Source organism: Myotis daubentonii, chromosome 1 (genome assembly GCF_963259705.1).
Source record: "Myotis daubentonii chromosome 1, mMyoDau2.1, whole genome shotgun sequence".
Lineage (NCBI taxonomy): Eukaryota > Metazoa > Chordata > Mammalia > Chiroptera > Vespertilionidae > Myotis > Myotis daubentonii.
The window spans coordinates 5,329,301-5,353,752 of record NC_081840.1 but is presented as its reverse complement, the minus strand read 5'-3'; the positions used below and the strand labels follow the sequence as shown (position 1 = coordinate 5,353,752).

Sequence of the window (24,452 nt, the reverse complement as noted above, 5' to 3'; positions counted from 1 at the left end):
TGGCTTAAAACCTTCACCACAGCAGGTATGCCCTGACCAGGTAGGTCAGTTGGTTAGAGCAGTGTCCCTATCCACCAAGGTTTCAGGTTCGATCCCCATCAGGCCACGTACAAAAATCAACCGATGAATGCATAAAATAAGTGGAACAGCAAACTGATGTTTCTCTCTATCTCAAATCAGTAAAAAGTACAAAGTTACTAGTTAGGTGCCTGGGGCATGCCTACCCACCATGACCTGCCGAGTTGGGAATTTATGATCAGGCCACTCTGCCATGTTCCTTTCCATAGAAGTGCCTTTTTTTTGTCCACAGTGTTCATCAGTCCCAGGTAATTTTTTGGTATTTTAGTCTTTCATACTTTCCTTCCCTTCGTTTTATGCCACTAGATACAGGGCAGAAACGAGGGTTGTTACATGAACACGACAGGGAACTCTCGCATCCCCAGCCCCCTGCCCTGTCCTAGGCCGCAGAGTTGAGGATTCTTAGGGGAGTTTGGACCTTAGAGAAGGACTTTTAAATCCAGACACTTGGGGAAGGGTGTGCCCCCGAGAAATGGGGGTGGCTCCTCCTAGCTCAGGCTGACTTGACACCTCATCGAACCCAGGGCTTCTCCGCCCTGTCTGCGAGACTTCCCTTCTGCAGACATTCTGATGAAATTGGTCTGGGGAGGGCCCAGCACCTGCATTTGACCAGCTTTTAGGTGATTTGGACTCGTGCCCAGGGCTGAGAGCCCCGGGGCCGGCCTTGTGTGGCGAGCCTCACCAGCTGCCCCCTTAGGACCCTGACCTGCTCGCAGGGACTCAGTGCGCCCAGCACGTGGAAGATGGTTTCTCATAGCAAAGGTAGGCGTCCTGGCGCTGGGTCCTGATGCTGGGTCCTGGCGCTGGGTCCTGATGCTGGGTCCTGGCGCTGGGTCCTGGCGCTGGGTCCTGGTGCTGGGTCCTGGCGCTGGGTCCTGGTGCTGGGTCGTTGCCGGGCTGAGCCGTTCTTGGGAGATGGCTCAGCTCTGCAGCTAGGCTTCCGGGGTCTCGAGAGGCTCATTCTGTCTGGACTGTGGGTGCCCGAGGCCTCACAGCCCATGATCCGCAGGGCAGAGCAGGGGCTCAGAGGTCGAGGTGCTGAGATGTGTCCAGGGCCACCAGCAGCCCAGACACACAGACTCTAAGCCAGTGGTTCTCAACCTTCCTAATGCCGCGACCCTTTAGTACAGTCCCTCATGTGTGGTGACCCCCAACCATAAAATTATTCTCGTTGCTACTTCATAACTGTAATGTTGCTACTGTTATGAATCGTCATGTAAATATCTGATATGCAGGATGTATTTTCATTGCTACAAATTGAACATAATTAAAGCATAGTGATTAATCACAAAAACAATATGTAATTATATATGTGTTTTCCCATGGTCTTAGGCGACCCCTGTGAAAGGGTCGTTCGACCCCCAAAGGGGTCCTGACCCACAGGTTGAGAACCGCTGGTCTAAGCCCAGGGTTCCCCCACTGAGCCCAGCGGCCCGCTTCATCATTCATTCACTCATTCATTCATTCAACACACACCGAGTTCTGGCTCCGCACCCGCAGGGCACTGGAGAGCAGCGGTGGACAAAACCCGAAAGTCTGGTGGTTTCAGTTACTTAGGTCCCTTCTCTCTGCCCAGCGGTGGGCTCCTGGGGGCCGGGGGCACAGCCTCATTCCAGCCCAGCCTCACCAGAGCTGCTCCAGGAGGAATGAGTGATAAAGTGGTTGCTGCGTGGAACAGGAGGGAGCACGCGGGAGGGGGCTGGGGAGCTGGGCCGCAGCCGGCAGAAGCACATTAACAATTAAGGCCTTTGCAGACTTTCATTCCACCCTCGGCGCATGAAATATTCAGGCAGCAGGGGAGACGGGCCTCGGATCTCTGCCTGGCGGGTTGGAGACCTGGGGCCTAGGGCAGCACCCCAGGCCTGGCATGCAGGGCGTCGGGGGCCGTGGGGGGCTGCACAGGTGTGGCCCAGAGGTGTCCGGTGCGGGTGGTGCAGCTGCAGACGCCCATAGGACACCACCGGGGCCCCACCGAGGGTCCGAGGGAAGAGGGAGGCCTTGGCCTCAAGGGGCACAGCCTGGGGGGAGGCCGAGGCAAAGCCCCCATCACAGGTGGAGCCGCCCGCCCAGGCTTCACCCCTCCGGGCACAGTGCTGCCGGCAGTCAGATACTCAGCCGCAGCCGGGCTCCAAGGCCGCATGTCTGGGACCTGGAACATGTCTCCTGCAGTCAGCCCTGTAATTATCCTGCGAGTGGCACAAACCATTGTATCTGTGCGTGTGCGAGAGAGCATCCATTTATGATAAAAATAAACATTTCAAAGGAGTCACAGCGGGCAAACCTGCCATACCGTTTCTTCTCTTTTACTGGGCACCTCCAGTATGAAATCTGGCCTGGGCGTCTCTTGTGCTCTGAGAGTCCCGAGGGAGACAGAGTGGGTCGTGGAAAGTGCACGAAGGTTCACCCACCAGAGGACAACGCCAGCCCTTGGCAGGATGGGCAAGGCACTTTCTGCCCCGCCGGAGGGGGTGCGAGGCGGCACCACCCCTTTGTTTGCTTTTTAAATGTTTTTATTGATTTTTTTTTTTTTAATCCTCACTTGAGGATATTTTCCCATTGATTTTTAGAGAGAGTGGAAGAGAGAGGGAAAGACAGAAAGAAATACTGATGTGAGAGAAACACATCGATTGGTTGCCTCCCGCCAGAGCCCCGACCAGGGCCCGGGCCGAGGAGGAGCCTGCAACCAAGGTACGTGCTCTTGGCTGGAATCAAACCCGGGACCCTTCAGTCTGCAGCTGACACTCCATCCACTGAGCCAGACCGGCTAGGGCTGTTTTTATTGATTTTAGAGAGAGAGGAAGGGAGAGGGAGAGAGAGAGATAGAAACATCCATGAGCGAGACACATCAACATGGGTCCGCTGCCTCCTGCGTGCCTCCGACTGGGGATCGAACCCCCAACCAGGCATGTGCTCTGACAGGGAACCTAACCGTGACCTCCTGATGATGGGAGGAAGCTCAACCACTGAGCACACCGGCCGGGCAGCACCGCCTCTTCGGAAAGCACGTGGGCACCATCCAGCCATCCCCAGGCCGTGTGCACGGTGTGGCCAGCCATTCTGGGTCTGCCATTCACCTGACCAAGTTCATGCTCATGGGTCTCAGGACGCGTGCACAAGCATGTCCAGCAAAAAAAAAAAAAAAAAAAAAAGAAGCAAATGTCCTTCACCAGGAGCAGTCAAGGTCATATACTTGTGCCATGGATTCTAGGAGAACAGGGCTTCTCCACGGAGGCCATTTGACCCCAGGGCCATTGGGCAAGGTCTGGGGACACTTTTGGGCGTTTACAACTAGGGTTGGGGTGCTACCTCCATCCAATGGACAGAGGGCAGGGGTGCTGGTGGACACCCCACCGCGCACATGGCAGCCCCCTGCACCCTCACAGCATGTACTTATTCCATCCAAAATGTCAACCGTGCTGAGTGAGAAGCCTTGCTATACAGCCATGCAAATGACTGAGCTAAGCTGCAGAGATCAACGTGACGACTGAAAGGCGTGCTGCGGTACGGAATGTATGGGGCACAACAGCATTTAATGAGGTGCAAAAGCCTGCAGAATTAAGCAGTGCCTCACAAAGGGGAGACGAAGTGCCCTGGAAGCACAGGAATAATCAACGTGTCATTCAGAATCGTGGGGGGCGGGGGGGGGAGGGAGTGGGTGGAGGCGGAATTGGGCAAGAATTGTGGTTACCCTAAGGTCGGGTGGGCTGGGTCATGTGACCAGAGGTCTGCATTCCTTCGGCGAGGCAGTGGGCTCCCAGGCACCAGCTGCATCGCAGTTAGTTGTAACATGAAATAGTTCATACTACGAACCATGTTTTTTAAGTGCATTGAGGTGAGAGCTGGTCCTGTGAAAGCTCCCCTGACTCAGTTTCCCCTGTGGTTGAGCCTCCCTTCGGGCCTTGCTGCCAAGGGCAATGGTGTGAGGGGACATCAGTGGCTCCAGCTGGAAGGAGAGGGGCAGAGAGAGGTGCCGATCCTGACAACCCCCTCACATGGGTCCCTACAGGGTGGCTCTCCCTGGCCTCTGGCCGGCCAGGCTTTGCCGCCTCCTGCTGTCTCCCAGCCTCAGCTGACCCTCTGACCCTCCCTCCCCCTAGACTGCCCACTGCTGCCCTCCAGGGGCTGACATCCTGCACACTCTCCTGCTGGTGGCCCAGGGTCAGTGGGAGTTGAGACACTGGATCACTAAATTACGTTTTTGGGTCTCCCCATATTTCCTGCTGCTCCATCCCAAAGGAAGTTGGCCGGGCCGGCATGACTCAGTGGTAGAGCATTGACCTATGAACCAGAGGGTCACTGTTCGATTCCTGGTCAGGGCACATGTCCGGATTGTGGGCTCAATCCCCAGTAGGCGATGTGCAGGAGGCAGCCAATCAATGATGGTCATCATTGATGTTTCTAATTCTTTCTCCCCCCTCTCCCTTCCTCTCTGAAATCATAAAAAAAAAACCAAAAAACAAAACCAAACCAAACTACAGTCACTTTTCCATGGGCCCTCTTTGATTGCTGCATCGCAGCATTTCAGCCCTGCATGGTGACCTCCCCCGTTTCAGGGTCCCTCAGGGGGCAGGGATGGAACCCTGAGTCAGGCCCCAGAACTGGCCAGCTGCTATCGCCTCCCTGACCTGCAGAAATAGCCACCACACAACCCTTTGCTGACCACACCAGAGCCCTCAGGCATCCACGGGCCTCTGAACACTGTCCATGGGGTCACACTCGGTGACCCGAGCTTGGTGGAGACAAACAACCAGGCCTACAGGAATCCCTGCTCAATCCTGGTTAGAATCCCTGGCGCATACTGAATGCTGGTAGGTGGTGGTGGTGATGATTATTGTTGTTAACTAGCAGTGTCCCAGGGAGGCAGCCATACTTCCTCCAGAGGCTCACAGAGCCCTGTGCCTCCCAGGCCACTCGCACGTACTCCAGCAGTGGGCATGGCTGTGTCTGCACACACGCCTCACCGTTGCTCACCTCTGGGCCTTGGTTTGTGCTGTTCCCTCCCAACAATCTGACAAACTCCTACTTGTTCTTCAAGTTCCAACTCCAGTGTCACCTCCTCCAGGAAGCCGCTCCGTGTCCCAGAATGATGCGTTCGGCTCATCTCTTTTGTGGTACAATTTACAATGCCTATGTGATTGCACATATACATGCATCCTATATAATAAAGAGCTAATATGCAAATGATCGTCACACCCTCACACTTCAACGGCTCAGACACTCAACACTGGGGAGAGAGAAATGGGGACCAGCCAGGCACAAATGAGCTCACAAGAGAGGAATGGGGACCAGCCAGGCTGTGGCCCGGGAGAGGGACAAGCTGCACACCCTGCAGTCCTGGGCGCCAGAGGCTGTGCCTGTGGCCCAGAAGAGGGACAAGTTGCATGCTCTGTGGTCCTGGGTGCCTGTGGCTGCAGCTGGCCTGGGTGAAACCAGCCCAGGGCCTGGGTGTCTGCGGCCGGCCAGAGGGAGAGAAGCCCAGGTCCCGGGTGTCTGTGACCAACTGGAGGAGGGAATCCTGGGTCCCAGGTGTGGGGTGAGGCATAGGCGGTAAGGGGCAATCAGGCCAGCATGGGAACAGTTAGGGGTGATCAGGCTGGTAGGGGACAGTTAGGGGCAATCAGGCAGGCAGGCAGGGGGGTTAGAGACGATCAGGCAGGCAGGCAGGCGAATGGTTAGGAGCCAGCGGTCCCAGATTGTGTGAGGCAGTCGGACATCCCCTGAGGGGTTCTGGATTAGAGAGGGTGCAGGTCAGGCTGAGGTCCACCTTCCCCCCCACCCCCCCGCACGAATTTTGTGCACCGGGCCTCTAGTATGTGGATAAAGACACATGTAATGTTTTTGTGTTCAGTCAACCAATGAATGAAAGTGACCCTGGGCGATGAATGTGACCTTCTGGTGACTGTTTCCTCACCTTCAAAATGAGGGGCTCAGACTTCATTGGTCGTGCTCCGGTGGGACCCACATTCACTCAGCAAACACCAGATGGTGCCTGTACTGGGGTCTGTGCTCAGGGCCTCAGCCAGGCAGGGGAGGCTGAGAGAGCCCCTTCCCCTCCTGGTGGGGGGACAATCACTTACCACCCGTGTATCGCAGTTCCCGGTTCACAGAGCCTGCGTTTTGGAATATTTTATCTGCTCTGTACCGGCTCTCGCCCCAGCCCGCTCTCAGAAACATTAGTGTGGCTTTAAATGGACACACAGCCTGGGGGAGTCTGGAAACAAGTAGAGGAGTGGGGGTGCACCTTGGTGTTTAGAAAGACCCACAACGACTTTCACTAGGCACGGAGAAAAACAGTGTTAGGGGTCCATGGTCTGCTGCTACAGTTTCCATGACAAGCCAGGGCTTTCATGACTGAAGGCTAAATAAGCACAGACTCTTAACATTCCCGAGATCCTGGCTCAGGGCGCAGGGTCTGTTGGACCATGAATATTCTACGGGGCTTGGTGCCTCTTGCTGGGCCCTGGGGGATGTGGGTTTTTTTGGGGTTCTGGTGGCTCTGGCTTTGCTTCAGGAGCCTGTCTGAGCTCTGGCCCTTGCCACCTCCTATGGTCCTTTCCTGTTCTGCCCAGGCCTGTCCAGCCATGGTGCTGGGAGCAGACACTTCCTCTCAAACCACCCCGTAGCCTCATCTCCAGCACTGTCTTTGCTGCACCATGGGGGTGCTAGGGGTGCTCCTGGGGGTCTTGGCCAGGGGCCCTTGGTTCCACAGGCTCACCTGGGCCATGTGTGGGGGACCCTCAGTGCCCCGGGGCTTAACCCTCAAAGCTGTGCCCTCCAGGCTCATCCTCTCACCTCCCCCTGCCCCCTCCTGGCCATCCACCTGCAAAGAGGGGTGATGGGTGGGGAAGGAGGTCCTGAATCTGGGCCTCTCTGTGCTCACTCCCCTCCCCCCAATCCCTTCTCCGCATATGGTCTGGAGTGAGCCTCTTAACAGGCAAACTGGGTCATGTTGGTTCCTGCTAACCCCCATGGCTTTCCCAGCTGCTTTAGAATCATGCATGAGCTGGCCCCGCTGGCCTCATCCCGCTCCCCTGGCCCACTCCCAGCCCCACTGGCCTTCCTTGAATAGGCCGCCAGCCCCGGGGCCTCTGCACTAGCTTTCCCTCCACCGAGAGTGCCCTTTCCTCTTATCTTTGTCCTTCTTTTTGCTCAGATCTCAGATTAGATGCACCTGGTCAGAGGTCCTCCCTGACTCCAGGATCTAAAGTAACTGATTATCACTTTCGGTGGCAGCAGCTTGTCTAATCCCCTGCACAGCACTTACTACAGCCTCATAGTTAACTCATTTATTTTCTCTTTCCTTCTCCTCAGAGGGCAAAGTTCCCTGAGAGAGCAGCGGCTTCTGCTGTCGTCCTCTGCAGAAGCCCTGGTGGTGGTGGTGGGGGCGGAAAGGGAGGTGGGGAGGGACTAGAACGGGTCTAGCTAGAGTAGGTGCTGGTAGTGGCTGGTGAATGGCTGAGCGGCTGTAAATGGGGACATCAGCTGGCGCGCGCTCCAGGCTGTGGCCGTTCACGGTCGAGAACGCGGGTTTTATTTATCTCCTGGCGGGTCCCTGGAGATCCACGCCCCCCTCCGCTCCTCTCCCAGCAGACGCGCCATAAATGCGCTTGGGGACACGAAGATAACGAGGCAGACTCACAGGCTGTGGGAAGGGGCGCAGCTGCCGGTGGGGAGGGGGCTCTGCGGCCGCCTCCGCGCCCGGCAACCCCGGCGTTAAGGCTCCAATGATCTCCACCCGGAGAATCGAAGATTCTCCCCGGAGTCCCTGGGATGCGCGGCCGGGTGGGCGGGGAGCGGTTCTCTGAGAGCCGCTAGGGGCGGGGGAGGGGGGCGCACGTTCCCGGCGCCCTCGCCCCCTTGGGGCAGAGAAGAGGGTATGGACGTCGCTCCGGGGACCCGGCTGGCGAGGCCCTGACCTTCCGGGCGCACCGACGCCGGAGCCACAGTCCCCGGGTGGAGTGGAGACGCAGCCCCTCTGCGCGCTCCGGGGGGCGGTGAGCCGGGGGCAGGGCAGGGGACAAAGAGCCGCCCTGCCGCCGGAAGAGCGACCCCATGTCAGAGTTCTATTGTTTGGCGTGGCTCAGACTACGCTGGACTCTGGTGCCCCGGGACGGAGAAGGGGACCTGTCCTCGGGGTCAACGGTGTTTGTTTATCTGGGGCGGGGAAGGGCGGGCGGGGCACGCGGGCTGGAGAAGGGGCTCCGCGCTCATTCCCGCGCGTCTCCTTTAAGGGAAGCCCAGCCCTACCTTTCCCACCGTCGCCCTCCCCGCACTGTACCTGCATTTTAAAAGCGCCCTGTAGCCCTGGGATTGGCCCAGGCCGCGTCCTCCCGGAGCAGAAACTTGAACCGCCAGCGGGAGGAGGCAGTGCTGGCAGCCCAATGGGTGGATTGTACCATCTCGGCGGCGGCCCCCGCGTGCGCCCCGCCCCTCCCGCACACCCTCGGAGAGGCCCAATCGCACGGGCAGGAGGGCGGGACCGCGGCTCGAACGCGCCTCTGGCGGGGCGCCGGGAGGGCGAGCGCACCGCGGTGGGGGATGTCAGGGCCCGGCCTCGCCTCTGCCCGCCCCCTCGCTTTCCCTGGAGGCGGGGCCGGGGTGCGGTACCCCGCCTCCTCCCCGCCCGGAGTGGGCGGGGCGGCTGGGGCTCCGGGAGCGGGGCCGGGGGCGGGCCTCCGCCTGCTTCGCCCGAGCCCGGAGAGCACCCGGCGCGGCGGCCGCCGACACACCCGCGATCTGCGCTCGCCGAATCCGCAGACGCGCGGGTTCCCGGCGGCCCGAGTGGGCGCTGCGTGAGGAAACGCCAGGCGGCGCGGAGCGGGCCGCACTCGCCCCCGCCTGTCCCCCTCCCACGCGCGGACCGGCCCAGCGCAGCCCCGGCGCGGGGAGCGCTGGCCGGGCGAGGGCGCGGGCGATGCCGCGGTGACGGCCCCGCCATGGCGAAGCCCCCGGCCGCGGCGGCAGCGGCGGCGGCGTCGGAGGAGCTGAGCCAGGTGCCGGACGAGGAGCTGCTGCGCTGGAGCAAGGAGGAGCTGGCGCGGCGGCTGCGGCGCGCCGAGGGCGAGAAGGTGGGCCTCATGCTGGAGCACGGCGGCCTGATGCGCGACGTGAACCGGCGGCTGCAGCAGCACCTGCTGGAGATCCGCGGCCTCAAGGACGTGAACCAGCGGCTGCAGGACGACAACCAGGAGCTGCGCGAGCTCTGCTGCTTCCTGGACGACGACCGGCAGAAGGGGCGCAAGCTGGCGCGCGAGTGGCAGCGCTTCGGGCGCCACGCGGCCGGTGCCGTGTGGCACGAGGTGGCCCGCTCGCAGCAGAAGCTGCGCGAGCTCGAGGCGCGCCAGGAGGCCCTGCTGCGAGAGAACCTGGAGCTGAAGGAGCTGGTGCTGCTCCTGGACGAGGAGCGCGCGGCGCTGGCGGGGGGCGCGGGCGGCGGCGGCGGCGGCGCGGGCTCCCGCAGCTCCATCGACAGCCAGGCCAGCCTGAGCGGGCCCCTGGCGGGCGGCGCGGCGGGCACGGGCGCCCGCGACGTGGGCGACGGCAGCAGCACGTCGAGCGCGGGCAGCGGCGGCAGCCCGGACCACCACCACCACGTCCCGCCCCCGCTGCTGCCCCCGGGGCCGCACAAGATCCCCGACGGCAAAACCGTAGCCACGCGCAGGTCCCTGGACGACCTGTCGGCGCCCCCGCACCACCGCAGCATCCCCAATGGCCTGCACGGTAAGGACCGCACCGGCGCGGGGGTCACAGCCCCTCTCCCCGCGGCGGCCGCCCCTCCCGGCCTCTCCTCCCGCTGGCGTCCCGGACTCCGGGCCGGGGGTGTCGCGTCCACCGCGGTAGGGCTTTGGGTGGTGTTTTTCTGGTCTAGTGATGGAGGCGTGGCCCTGCCCAGCTTCTCATCCGCAGCCAGGCAGGACCGCTAGACCCCAGAAAAGTTTTTCTCCTGCGGGGTTATCGGTGTGAATGTCCGGCGCTGCAGGGCTGGCTGGGGGCGCCCGCTCTCAGCCTGGACAGCCCTGTCCGCGAGCCGGAAGCTCACAGGAAAAAAAAAAAAAAGGCCTTTATAGCGCAAGTGAATTTTCCCTCTGATTGGGAGCAACAGGCTGCCCAACCCTGAGCTGCATCGTGAGTGTGTTGGGGCTGGAATGAAGCCTGGGCCTCCAGGTGCTGCTTGTTGGTTGGGAAGGAGCAGGAGGCAGCCAGGTTGAGACCTGGAGGCGCTGGGCCCAAGGACCCTGGCCAAGAGCCTCCCCGCACCTCTCAGGGCGGCTGGCCCCTTCGCAACAGAGGGACTTGCCAGCCCGATGCGCACGTTTGGCTTTGCTCCTCTTTGTGCCTCAGTTTCCTTGCATGTAGCATGGGGACGATGACCCCTGCCCGGGAGATCTGAGGTGGAGAGAAAGCTCCTGCAGGGTTTTATACGCTGTTGGTGCCGTACAGGAAGTGCCAGGGAGCTGGGTGGCAGGGTGTGGGTGGGAGGACCTTTGGCCTCAGGAAAGCTCAGCTACTGTCTTCCACGCCTTTCGCCTGTTGGCCCAGTGCCTGGGAGCCCCGGCCGGGTCTGTGGAGCAGGGCAGCGCCACCCACTCCCAGCTCTCCTCCCTGCTGTCTCTTCTCTTGCCTCCCTGTTTTCCCACATTGTTGGTGGCTTGGCTCCCAGTCCTGCCGTTCTGGTGGCCATTGCTACTACCTGAGCTCTACGCCCGAAGGTAGAGATTAAACAGTCCTTTCTGGTTCTTTTTTAAAAATATACTTTTTATTGATTTTAGAGAGGAAGGAAGAGGGAAAGAAAGAAACATCAAAAATGAGAGAGAGCATCATTGATCAGCTGCCTCCTGCACGCCCCACATTGGGATTGAGCCCGAAACCCGGGCATGTGCTCCGACCAGGAATTGAACTGTGACCACCTGGTTCATAGGTTGATGCTCAACCACGGAGCCACGCTGACCGGGCCCTTTCTGGTTCTTTTAAAGGCTTTCCTAGTTCAGAGAAAATGTATTCGGCCTTAAGTGACTAATCTTCCCGCAGTGACAACCTCAGCAGGGGAGGGCCGCTCTGTCTAATTGGCTTGGTGGCCAAGTGGCCTCTGCAGGCGCCTTGGGGTGGAGCCTGGGGTGGGAACTGGACCCAGGAGATGGGGTGCTATAGTGTAGCAGTTTTTCCTTTATTTACCTTCCCAGCCAGTGAGTTCAGGGCAGGACTGGGTTGAGAGGGATATTTTGTTACTGATTAGCAATCTACGGCTACAACTCGGGTTACTTTTGGTAACTCTGTCTCCAACCCCACCTCCCACCACAAGCTCCTTAAGGCCAGTGGCAGTAGCTCAGAGTTAGGTGTTTACTTTGTTGGGGTTTCAGGGTTTGGAGAGTGCGGAGCCCTTGTACCAGCCTTTCTGGCCTAGCCTTCTGGGGGGGGGGGGGCGGGGGCCTTGGGAGGGTCAGATGTCTGAACCTCAGTTTCCCCAAGTGCAGTAGAAGGAGGGCCCTGCTGCAGTCCTGTGGCTGGGAGTGAGATGTTGCTGGCTTTTAGCTGTGTCATTGATGGCACTTGGCGAGGGTGGCTCTCTGCAGGGCACTGAGGTGCTTGAGTGTCCTGGCATATTTGCAGGGGAGTTTGGTGGCGTCTGATGCGGACCCTGTCTGGCTCAGCGTGTGGGTTGTAGCTGGCAGGGATGCAGGTGTGGAGGACTGGGCTAGACCTGCGGGTTTCCACCCCACTGGGGTGGGTGGGGGTTGAGGTGTAGGGTTTCCTGCAGAGCCCATGCCCCCGTCCACCCTCCCCTTACCAAGTCTCTTGCACACTTGGGGCAGGACTGCCACAGACGGTGATGGCAACACTGTGCCCGTCCTGTTCAGCATCATTATCACAGATTTCAGTTCCAGACAGGATTGCTATTGTTTCGTTGTGCCTCTGAAGTCATGTGTGGCCTTGAGATGTTCTCCCAACATGAATAGGATGCCTGGAAACCAGGAAAGGCCCTTTTCACAGCAATGCCTTTTCTGTCCTCAGACCTGCAGTTTGAAGTTGAGTGAAGAGCCGGCTGGGGGAGATTGGAGGGTCTCCCTTCCAGGCGCCGGGCCCCCCAGGGGGCTCTCCTGCTAGGCGGTGGGCTGGCTTGCTTCTCTGGCCTGCCGTCATGTTGGCTGATACCATTATCGGCAGACACTGGTGATTCCCTATTCTGGATTCCTGACCCAGGTTTGCCCCTCCTCTCCCATCCTGGGAAGTGTCACTTCCTTATCGGGGACCACTGAACAGATGGCTGATAACCCCATTCCCTGGAGGGGTCAGTCCATCTGGGGTTCGAATCCAGTCTCCACTCCTCCTCTTCTCTCTGCAAGCTACTGGACTTGACTGTGCTTCTGCTCTTCCATGCAGTGCAGTGCAGGCCAGAGGGCCCCCTTCCCACGGGAGGGCGCGGGAGGCAGGTCCGCACACGGCCGGTCTCAGCAGTTGCCCGAATCCTCCATGGGAATATTTCCCCAAGGCTCCTCCTGAGAAACCCACAGGGACCCTTTTGGGGGCTCGCCAAGTGTTCTTTACAACTGTTCGCTGTTTAGACAGGCAGCTCATCTGAATGTTTGTGTCTGGGCCTGTGTCTGGCTGCACCTGCCAATGAGCCCAGGGAATGGGGACCCTCTGGTCCTCTCTTGGGAGCTGCGGGGTACCTGGCAGCTGGCTGGGTGCCCTGAAGGCCCCAGGCGGCTGTGGTGGGATGTGGCCCATACGGGGTGGCTGGTGGGCCTCTGAGTGGGTATGTAACTGGCTCCCCCTTCTCCCCATGATTTTGATGAGGGCCAATTCAAGTCTGGACTCCAGGGCTCCTTACTCTGATCCGTGGGGCAGACTGAGGCAGCCGAACCCCAAACGCCAGCAAGTCAGGTTTGTCCCTGGAACTGATGAGGTTTCAAACAAAAGCATTTCCAGCAATTCTCCCTTGCCCTTCCCCCATCCTTCGTGCCCCCCCCCCCCCCAGCTTGTCCCTGTGCCTGTCAGTCCGTCAGTCCTGGTCCCTCCCCCACCCCTGGGCGCGCCCGTTGATCTAACTTAGGGAACCGGGACCTCCAGCATGCCTTCGAACAGCCCTATTTACTTTTTAAAGTTTGGATGTAAAATGTGAGCTTCTCAAAATAAGATGGGTTTGTTCTCTGGCTTGTGTTTTTGTTGGTTTAAAGGGACGGTTAAGCGGGGGTGGTCCTGGCCTTCAAAAAAAGATAGATCACGCTGGCCACCCAGCTCCTTGCCTCCTGGGCAGGGCTGGCTCCTGAGGAGGCCCTTCCGAAGCCCAGCCTAGCCCGGGGCAAAGGTCAGTGAAGACAATGGGAGGGTTAGATAAGCCTTTCCCCTCCCTCCCAAGCTGATGCTGACTGTCCATCAGCAGCCTGGGGTGCTGGCCTTGCACAGGAGGCGCTCACAGGCAGGTACCCCAGGGAAGGGCCAGGGTATGCCCAGCACTTCACAGTTGACCACAGAGAGCTTCCCAGCCCCAGCTCGGTTCTGTTCAGAGTGCCCAAATGGTCCCATATCAGAGATGGGCAAACTGAGGCTTGGAGAGGCACAGGGACTTGCTCTGGGTCCCACTGGGCTGGTGGTGGTGGGGCCTGGGATCAGTCTTGGGTCTCCTGTGTCAGATTAGCCACCTGCCCAGTGCCTGCTGCCCCTCTGGGCTGGGGCAGAGGCTGGGGGTGGGGGGAGAACTGGAGGGACCCCCAAGGGAGGCCTGCCAGCAGTGGATGGCCTCCCCCAAGCTTGGTCCTGGCAGGGCCCCGGGACCTGCGGGTGGACACAGAGCCGGGAGGGAGGGAGCTCCAGGGGTGGGACACGTGTGGCAAAAGTGTGGCAACTCCCGGCAGGCGCCCCCAGGCTTCTGGCACCGGAGCCCGCCTCACCTCACCTCCTCACCTCTATTTTTGTTGTTAATCCTCACCCGAGGGTATTTTTTACATAGAGTAGAAGGAAGGGAGGGGGAGAGAAAGAGAGATAAATGTCAATGTGAGAGAAATGTGTCAATTGGTTACCTCCCGCAGGTGCTTGACTGGTCAGGGATTGAGCCTGCAACCGAGGTCCATGCCCTTGACTGGAATTGAACCCTCAACCCTTCAGTCCAGGTCTCTCCTCACCTCTGGAGCTTCATTCCCTCACTCGGTCAGGGTGGCTTCCTTCTGCTGGGAGCCCATCAGACCCGCCACCCAAGCCCTGGTCTCTGAGCTCCTAGGATATGAACACGGTGGAAGGTAGTCTGTCCCCCGCCCCCGGGACCTTCCACACACACGCTTGTCCGGGCGTCAGCGCAGAGCAGGGAGGCCTGGCCCTCTGTGAGCCTCGTTCAGCTTTCTCACCTGCAAAGTGGGGAGCTGAGACCAGCCTTGGGGGCGAGGGGAGAGCAGCGTCCTATGTGCTTAAGCCTCGAAGTGCAGCTGCGTCTGGACACGCTAATGCCCTCCGCCCGGCGGGCGCACTCAGTGCTGGTGTGCTTAGGGGCAGGGCTGCCAAATGGTTAGGGCTCTGGTTTCAGGTCAAGAGACCTGGCAGGGGTTGGGGGGGGGAGCGGAGGGTGGTCCTGGCCTGGCCACCTGCTGCGTGAGCGGGGCAGCTCCCTGGACTTCATTGGTTTATTTTCACTGTTGAGGGTGTTACAGATGCCCCCATGCCTCCCCCCTTGGCCTCCCTCCACCCGGCTCCTGCCCCACCCAGGCCTTCACCGCACTCTTGTGGGTTCTCATGGGCCATGCATACGTACATATAAACTTGTTGATTTAAAAAAGATTAAATTAAAAATAAATAAGTTCTTCCATTAACCTCTTTTCCCTGAGCTTCTAATCCTGTTTCCTCACCCGTGTCCTAAAGATAAGCATACCCTGGCCTAGAGCCCTGCCTTAAAGGGTAGGTTTAGTGACCTCCGCTGCCACCTGCACCCCTGCACACTGCCTTCTGGGGTGAGCGTAGGGGACCTGTGATGGGAGCCCCGCGCCCGCCTGGCGTCCGAGCCAAAGGAGCCCTTGTTGGTTGAAGGGCAGGAGGGGGCATCCAGCAGGCACGGGCGGGGGAGGCCTGGGTGGGGCTGATGCACCGGCCCCAGCCTGGGCGAGCGCTCCCAGCTGTGTGGCGAGCTGGGGAGGCCCTGGACTGGAAGCTCTGTCATGGGAACAGAAAGAACTGGAATGCTGAGCCGGGAGAAGAAAAGCCTTGGGGCGGGGAGTGCTGCCAGGCGGTGGGGGGGGGGGGGGGGCTGTCAGCCCCAGAATGCCAGCGCTGTGCCGCCCACAGGGCACAGGCCAGAGCTGCAGCGGCTCAGACATCAGCACCCAGAGGTCCGGGCGGACATGCTCCCTCTGGAGTGGGGAGCTGCCTGTTAGGGGCGGGGTGCAGGCAGCGGCCTGGACACGGGATGGGGGCGTCCAGTGCGATCCGATCGGACACCCCATGTAGCTCGGAATCTGACTGTGCGCGTCGTGACCAGTGGATGGAGTCGGGAGGCAGGAGGGCGGGCCAGGTTGTTGGGAGAATTAGCCCTGAAGCGGGAAGGGAAGCGAAGCAGACGTTTATTGAGCAGTGACTGACTCTGTCCGGTTCTGGGTGCCCCTCGCAGTGATTCCGGAAGCCTGGCTGGGGAGTGGCGGTGCGGGAGCTTGAGGCTGGTGTGCGTCCTGGGGTAGGCTGGGCAGGGGCAGCAGGGGAGGCTTGGGGCCTCTTCAGTGGCCATCACAGGGTCAGTGGCCATGAGAGAACCTCCTCTGCAGACTCAGACCAGCCAGGTCTGCTCCAAAGCTCTGCCCCAGCCCCTGTAGCCGCCCTCTGACTTCTGACCTCTGAGGGCAGGTAGGACCGCACCCGGGGTGACATGCCTTCTGCAGCCGCCCCTGTAGCTGGTCACAGCATAGGTGTGGCCCGCCGACAGCCTGGTTCCCAGGGTCGGTGCCTGGCTCCGTGCAGGGGCCACTCGGAGACTTCAGAGCTGGGACGGGAGTGGTTCCCCTCTCCCTGGAGGTGACGAGGGACCCCAGGCGCTTGCCCAAAGGCTTGGTGGCTGAGGAACAAGCTTGTCTGCTAAGGGAACATGACACCCCCTTGCTAGTGAAAAGCCAAGAATGGTCCCCCTTCTAGAAGCACCCAAAGCCGGTCACCATCACACACGGCCCTGGCCCCTGCCGGCAGGACAGGTGGTGGAGGGTTGGGGCAGTTCCGGCGCCGCGTCCCCCAGTGATGGACGCCTGCTGGGGGACAAGTCTCTGCCCGTCTCCAGCTCTCGAGGGGCAGAGCAGAGAGATGGGGTGCGCTGATTCTGGAAGCTTCCAGCTCACCCTGCAGAGACGTTTCAGTGGAGCTGCAGAGCCGGAGCCCTGGGGAGCTGGGGGGTGGGGTGAGGGGGTGGGGTGTTCCTTCCTCCTTCCTGCTGTGCCCGGAGGCCTTCGCCCCTTTGCCGTTTGTTGTTTCCTGATTTCAAAGATGGGCTTTTCCCTTCTCTGCTGCGGTGAGTGTGTCTTGGAGTCAGCGTGGAGCCGGGAGGCAGGAGGGCGGGCCAGGTCCCTCACTCACTGGATGACGATGGCATCTCAGAGTAGAGGAGATGCTGGGAGAGCCTGAGGCCCTGCACGAGCCTGACGGGTCCTTAGAGGGGACGGGGAGGGAGGGACACGCCCCGGCCTGGCCACACGCGCTGGAGCCCCCCTGGGCCCTCAGTGCGTCCTCTGTCTGTCCCTGAGCTTGTGCATCCCGGGCCCGTCCTCTTGACTTCCAGCCTTGGCATTGGGGCCGGTTCCCAAACTGCCTTTCATGGGGGTCCAAGGCGCCTGCCTGGTGTCGTGTCACGGGCTTCCCATAACAGGGAGGAGCCCTGCTGGGCCCCATGCCCCCGCCTGGGGGAGGAGGCCAGGTCCCACCCGGCCCGTGGGGCTGGGGACGGGGCCAGGAGCCCCATCAGGTGACCCTGGAGCCTGCGCTGCCTGGGTGCCCTCTCCTCCCAGGGCGACCATTTGCCATGCCCCTTTCATGTTCAGAAGGGCCTGGTTGTCTATCCACCTCTTTAGGGCGCTGGGAGGTCGTGGTGAGCGAGGGGCGGGTGATTTGGAAGCTGACAAGGTCTTGAGGTGGAGCAGGTTGGCGCAGGCAGAGGAGCACAGAGAGAGGCCTGGGGTGGTGGCAGGAACAGCTGGAGCCCAGGCATATGGTGGGCAGTGGACTGGCACAGCTGGCTCAGTGGGGCGACTGGTGATTGGGGGCCAGGGGTGGGGCAGGGCCAAGGCAGCGGGGGGGGGGGGGTTCTGTTAGCTCCTCCCGCTGCATCTGTGTCCCCCCTAAAGTCCCTGGGTTGGGCCTTTCCAGCTGCAGGCACTTCCAGCTGCGGTCTTCTCTTTTTTTCCCCCCCTCTTAGTTTTAAACCATTTTAAAAATTACTATTTTAACATTTATTTTTCAATTATAGTTGGTGTATCAGTTGGGGAAGTCTAGTACCCACCTGACACCACACATGGTGATTACGAATTATTGACTCTATTCCCTGAGCTGACTTTACATCCATGTGACTGTAACTGGCAGCTTGTACTTCTTAATCCCGTCACCCCTCCTGCCCTCCGCGGAGGCCCTTCCTGAACTGCTTTTCCACGGGGAACCCGAGTTATCTGTTCGGGCTCCGCCGGACATTGGGTCTCACACAGCCCAGGAGGCAGCCGATCCCTCCCTTTGTTCTGCTCCCCACTTAGTAAATGTGGCCTATCTGCTGGGCTGGAGAGGGGCCCCATCAGCTGGGTTCTTGTGGGCACAGTAGGGTTACCCGTACTGTTCTGTGGATTGGTCCACACAGACAGAACCAGCATCTTCCCCTCCCTCTCCCTGCGCCCTACGTTCCCATCTGTAAAATGGGAGGCCCCTCTGGCCCCGTGACTCAGAGTTCCCACGATAGAGCCACAGCGAAAGGGCTCCGCCCACCCTGCCTCTTGTCGGGCACACGTGTGGTTGGTCTCTTGCCTGGTGGCGGTCCTTGGCTGGGGGCCGGCCCCAGGATGGAGCCCTGGGCAGTGGAGGTGATGTGGCCGCCCGTGGCGCACCAGGCTCCGCTCTGCCCGGCCCTGGCGGAGGCCGAGACCCCTACCTGGCCAGCCTGGCCTTGTGCAGAGCCACACCGAGAGCCTCGATGGAATTACCGGGCTCCACCATGCGATCGCCGTGCGCGGACTGTGTAACGGGTTTGGCGCCAGAGGAGGGCGCGGAGCTCCGGTTCCTGGGTGTGGGGTTTGCCCGGGACAGGGCCACCTGGGCTGGACCTGAGTTTCCTCGGGGTGCTGTCCTGTCTCCCCCAGCCCACGACCTTCTTCAGGGCAGGGTCCGTCTTCCTGGCACGTAGCAGGGGCTCAGTGAATGCTGGGGTGCGGGGTGGTGGGCAGGAAGCACTGGACAGGGCATGCATTTGGCCACAACTGCCTTTCTTCTGCACGGGCTCCCTTTGGCATCGAATGGCCTTCAGCTGCTAACGCGACTTTCACCCTCCCCCTCTTCCCTGTTTCCCCTTCATTATTAAAAACACACACGTGCCCGGCCGGTGTGGCTCAGTGGTTGAGCACTGACCTGTGAAACAGGAGGTCACGGCTCGATTCCCCACACTTGCTTTTGTCAGTGGTCCCTAACCTCGGCTGCATATTAGCTATCATTTAGGAACTCCAAAATATGCCAGCGCCCGATGGGCCCGCAGAGGCGGCCCCAGTGGTCCCAGAGGCTTCAGCGGTTGTAGGGCTTCCCTGGGCAGCCGGAGCGACTGTGGGAATGGAAACTCCAGGAGAAAGGCCTTGGCGTCAGGTGGGGGCAAGGACACAGCCCCACACAGGCCCTGACCGGCCGGCCGGCCCAGGGGAGGCTGGTGTCAGCAGACATTAGCTCTGAGGGAGAAGCCAGCCGTGCACCGTGTCCCCTGGCCGACCTGTGTGAGTGGACGCTGCGGGAGGTGGCTTTGGTGCGCCCAGTGGGGCCGCCGGCTGCCGTGGGAAGTGGGGTTTGAACCTGGCCCTGGATTTCCTGAGCACCTACCCCGGCCCTGAGCACCGCCGCCGCCGGCTGGCTCCCCTCCACACCTGGGAGCTGAGACCCGGCAAGGCCATGCAGACGCCCCCGCCGGCCCGTGGCGGGAAGCTGGGCCGCCCCGACCGTGGGGGCCTGTTTGGGCTGCGTTCAAGGGGACCAGTGGCAGCGAGACGGCAGCCATGGAGAAGCGCCGACCCACTTCCAAAAATAGCGCATCCACTGTCAGGGAGCATCTCTTTGTCTCCCCCAATCTGTCTCCGGCTGTAAGGCAAGGAGGCGTGCTCTTGTCTTGGAATCAGAGGCTGGAGCGCCCGCCCTGCCTCCCACAAGGGCCCGATTGTGTGCCGGCCCCGGCCGAGCCGGTGTCCCCAGCGCGCTGCACGTCTCCTGTCCCTAATGAGCCCGCTCTGGGAGTGGCCCTTTGTCGGGGGTTCCGGCCACACTGCCGGCGCCGGGCTCTCAGAAGGCTCGGTTTTCTGGTCGCTTCCCATCTCCCGTGGCTGGGAGGACAATGGGAGCTCCCGCCCTGCCCTCTGTCCCCTCCTTTTGCTGTGTTTTCCCCATTTTCTGGAATGTGCACACACCACTTTCAGACGGGACAGGACGTCAGACACAGGACGTCAGACAGCGAGTCTCTGTCACGTTCGGTGCCCCTGTCCTGGCCGCCGAGGGCTCCCTTCCCCCCACCTCCTGGGGGACCTCCCCCCACATTGTCTCCTGACTGCTCCTTCTTCCCCTGCAAACAGGCTCCTGTTTCCTAGTCCAGAGCAATAAACACTATCCTCTCCCTCTGCCATCCTGCCCCTCGGTCCTTCCCTTCACCACCCACTTCCCAGGGAGCGTGGAGAGCTGGCTGCCTCCTTCCCAGCCGCTGCCTCCTGGCCCCACGCAGCCCTGGACCCTGGAAAGGCCACTCTGGCTCGGTCCAGCGGCCTCCTTCCTCCCGACCTCTGCGTGGTGTGCGCTGCCCACGCCGGGCTGGTCTTCTGGACAGGGCCTCCCCGATCGCAGCCTCCAGCGGCTTCCACCCGCCTCGTGCCTGCAGTGGGCGCGCCACCCACGCTCAGCACCCAGGCTGTCTCTCCTTCCCGCTCCGGACCTACGGCCCAGGCTCCCAGGTCCTGCCGGTCACCATCCTTCCCCTCACCTACACCCCTGTACCCGCCGCCTCACGTGACCACCTTCCGAGGGTCGCTAGCCCGGAGGGGTCCAGTTCGATTTAACTATGATGAAGTCCCACGAAAGGTTTCCGTGTCTGAGGGGCACTGACCCTCGGGAGAGCGTCCCACGGTGTTGATGGCGAAGAGAAGGAACATTCCCATCATTCCAGAGAGCTCTGTGGGGCAGCGCCGCGCGGACAACGCCTCTCCCGGCTGTGGGAGGCTGGGCGGGGGAGGCCTGTGACGGACAGAGGAGCCCACGGAAGGAAGCGCTGAGCCAGCGTGGTGTTAGGGACCCCTCCGCGCCCCAGGACCTCGCAGGCCCTGCTTGCCCCAGGCCCTTAGGGCTCCTGCTGGCAGGATGGCCCTCTCCTCGCCCTCCCCACCCTGAAGTCTCACCTCCCCTGAGGCCTCGGTCAGCTTGTGGAGTGGGACAGACACAGGCTGTGTGACCAGTCACCTCGTCTGCTCAGCGTGGAGCAGGGTCTTGGTGGTTGCCCCGCAGCCACGGGTGCCACGGGTGCCACTGTGTGGGTTCCCATGTCTGTGCTGGAACCCTGTGGAAGAGGCCGCCTGGCTCCCGGGGGCCCTGAGGTCTCCTCGAACAGAGCCCAGCCCCTGCCCCCAGCCCCCAGCCCCCAGCTCCTTACCCTCAACATGAGGTCAGGAGGCCCCGAGGATCAGAAAACAAATGGGTTTTAAAACAGTGGGGGGTGCAGGGTAGTAGGGGAATGGACACCAGCCAGCCGACACCCCCTCCCTCATTCCCCTCCATGTGGGGAGCACCCCGAGAGGCCCAGACTCCAGTTGGCAGCTCTGGGCACGGCTCCCCCTGCCCCCTGTGCTCCTTGCTCTCTGAGGCGGTGGCCGCGGCAGGTGGCGGGCAGTCTCTCATCTTGGGGTTAAGTGAGCTGCCTGGGTACAGCTGCGGGCCATTACTCCAGCCATCCCTGGTGGATGAGGCCAGTACGAGCCACACCTGGGACTCTGGCCCTGGGCCTGGCCCTGCTGTCATTCTTCTAGCTGTGTCTGTGGTGGTGAAGAGGTCAGGGTGACGTTGGTGAGGCCACAGCAGGACGGCGGCCTGTCCCTGGGGAAGGCGCTGGCTGGGAGGGTCAGGAAAGCCCACTTTAACCCACCCTACTCTGGGATACCAGGCCAGTGTGATGAGGTAGGAGCCATCTGGGTGGAGGTGCCAGCACCCCCTGCAATCCCAGGGCCCCTGCTCCTCCTGCCGTCTCGGGCTGTTTCCTGGCCTGAGCCTGTCCCTCCTGCCTTTACCCCTGCAGCCTCTGTCCTCCGTCAGATTCCTCCTGCTGACAGCCGCACAGACAGCAGCTCCCGTGTGGGTCCGAGGTCCGGGGAGTGCTCCCTGCCCTCCACCAAGGTCCCCGCCCCATCTTGCTCTCCCCCTGCATCCTTAGTCCCCTTGCACCGAGTTAAGACCTTGCTCCCGTGAGTGCGGCCTGGTTATGGGCAACGTGAGCTGCTCCCCGTGTGCGGGGCTGAAACCCTGTGGGATGAAAAGACCCCTTGTTTTTGTGCAACCCAAACTGAGCAGGAGGGCCCGGGGGGAGCTGTGGCACGGGCGGGGCTGGGGCCTCCGGGCCTGGGGCTTTGGGATGGGGGCTGTGGCCGGAGGGAGAGCCTGGGCCAGCTCAGGGTCAGCTGAGCACGGACCCACGGACTCCTGCACCTGGGGCCACTCGGGCTTCAGGGAACCCCGGGGCCCTGGCCTGACTGTGCCCTCGCGCATTTCTCCTGGGCCAGGACCCAGCGCTCTCATCAGAGGCTGAGAGTGGTCCGGGGCCAGGAAAGACCAAAAAAACACAAGGGGGGTTGAGCAAGCCCCCTCCCTGAAGGGCTCCCCTCCACATGGACTGGGGAGCAGGGGCTTGCGGGGAGGAGCGCGGCTTTTAAGAAATAAAAAATGAATGAACTTGCCCGGCTGGCATGGCTCAGTGGTTGAAGGACGACCTATGAACCAGGAGGTCACGGTCAGGGCACATGCCCAGGTTGTGGGCTCCATCCCCAGTGTGGGGCTTGCAGGAGGCAGTTGATCAGTGACTCCCATCATTGATGTTTCCAACTCCCTCTCCCTTGCTCAGTGACATCAATAAAAATATATTACAAAAAAAAAAATGAATTTAACGGGTGCTCTTGGTAAGGAACTCCATGCAGGCCTGTTCTCAGCAGGTTGGGACGACAGCTCTGGCTCGTTCCACCCCCCCCCCCATCTGCCCTCAGTCAGCCCCCCCACCCCACCCCGTGCCTCTGTCCTGAAGTTGTGTTTATGTGAGGGTTCAGGGTCGGGTAGATGTTTTCATGCAGATCTTCGCTTCCTGGGCTTTTCCTTCATTTCCTCGCTCTCTGTTTTCTTGGGCCTCAGTTTACTCATTTGTGAGATGAGACAGTTGGACCAGGCCCACGGCTCCGCCCCTCCATCTGGACCAGGGCTTTTGGACATTTCTGCATCTCTTCTGCCCTCAGGACCCACCGTGGCCCAGTTTCCAACCCAGGCCCTCACCTCCCAGGTGCCCGGTGCCAGGTGCGTGCCCAGGTGCGTGCCCAGGTGGGGAGTGATCTGACCCAGAATCAGGAGGCAGCAGCCAGGAGGGATCATTTGCCACCGTGCCCCACCCCACCCCACCCAGCCTGGAGGCTTCGCTTTCCCTGCTTGCCCCGCCATAGGCCTCGCGGGCCAGCTCCTGCTGCCAGCGCAGCCGCCATCGCCAGCAGGAGCAGCATGAAAACAGCAAAGTCTCCGAATGTTCTTTTGAACTGCACCCTGGGTCCCTCCTCCCTGGGGCTGCCGACCAGACTTCTGTGACTTCCGAATAGGGCTGTGGACGCCCTTCTCTCCGCTACATGCGCATGCCTTGCTGCCTTAGTGAAGCTGGTGGGCGTCTGGGCACTGGCGTGAGGGCAGCGCCAGGCCAACAGCTCGCTGGCTGGCATCCTAGATGCCATGGCGGGGATGGGGAGTCCTGTGCCAGCCGAGAAGCCCCGCCCGCTATCCCCACTCACCCCTCACCCGTCCTGTCCTGTCGGTGGTTTGCTGATTGGCAGCTAGAAGAAGTGGGAAGGGTGTCCCAGTTGGAGACCATGGTCTGGGAGGCCTGGGTGTGCAGAGGGGGCTTTGAGTGAGGGGTGGCGGGGTGAGCTGCAGGCCGAGGGCAAGTGGAGGGGACACATGGACTGGGGAGCAGGGGCTTGCGGAAGGAGCGCGGCTTTGTTTATTCCTATAGCAGACGGCTGTGTACCACAGTGGGTGGGACTCTAGGCTAGAGTGCTGCCCACTGGCAGTGGGGTGTGGGGCCGGGGTCCGCACCCCTGGGCACTGGCTGCGCGGCCTCTCCTGAAGGGGGGCCGTGTTGGCACTCCTCGGTGCCCTTTCTCCTGTCCTTGGATTTTATCCTTTTGATTCCCAGGCTGGCTTAGGGCCTCCAGTGGCCCAGGAGGGGAATTTGTGGGGAAGGGGAGGTTCTGGTGGGGTGGCTGCCCTGGTGGGGGGAATGGCAGGTGGTCTTCACGGGGCGAGTGAGCCTGGCTGGGATCTCAGCCACTGTTCTGCGTATTCCTGTCCTGTTGGGACCATTCCTCCCAGCCCTGCCCTGGGTCAGAAAGACAGGGACCCTCGCGAGCTCTGGGGGTTTGCTGGGCTGCAGGACTTGGCTGTGGCGTGGCAGCCCGAGGCACCTGGTACCACTTGGGGCTGCGGGGACCTGGGCCAGCAGCAGCAGGGGCAGGAGAGGGGCAGCTGTCAGGGGCTGGGGGGCAGGGGAGGGGCGCCTGGCCAGCACATTGCTGTTCCTCTTCGTGTCCTGAGCAGCTCAGACAAGGAAATGCCTGTGGGAGAGAGTGAGGAGTTGGCATCTGGGAATGACGCCTCATTAAAGAGACTGCATCCTAAAAACGCAGGCACTTACCATCCAGGGGCTCCAGAAGGACTCCTCGGGGCCCCTGGGCCAGGGTGTACGTGGGCGGGTGGGGTTGGCACCGGCCCCATGGCACAGATGAGGAAATGAGGCCGCCAAGCCCATGCATGGGATGTCACAGGTGCTTCATTCCTGTGCCTCAGTTTCCCGCCTGTATACTGAGTGGAGAGGGGAGTTTTGGGGGGCTCAGCACCCGGGCCTTCTCGGCTCTGTGCTGTGTGTGGTAGAGTGCCACCAGCTGTGAGGGGTGTCCGTGGCAGGTCGG

The 24,452-nt window shown here is 61.2% G+C and overlaps 1 protein-coding gene across 2 annotated transcripts in view; it reads left to right on the top strand.

The window, feature by feature from the left end:
* Positions 1-8,720: 8,720 nt before the first annotated feature.
* Positions 8,721-24,452, top strand: part of CCDC85C (coiled-coil domain containing 85C) — a 69,415-nt gene continuing 53,683 nt past the window's right edge. The window contains exon 1 of one of the 2 annotated variants that reach the window (XM_059686155.1): positions 8,721-9,798. In XM_059686155.1, the coding sequence (XP_059542138.1) occupies positions 9,015-9,798 (784 nt within the window). In that variant the 5' untranslated portion in view covers positions 8,721-9,014. The remainder of the gene's footprint in view (positions 9,799-24,452) is intronic. The other variant, XM_059686151.1, reaches the window with a different exon arrangement.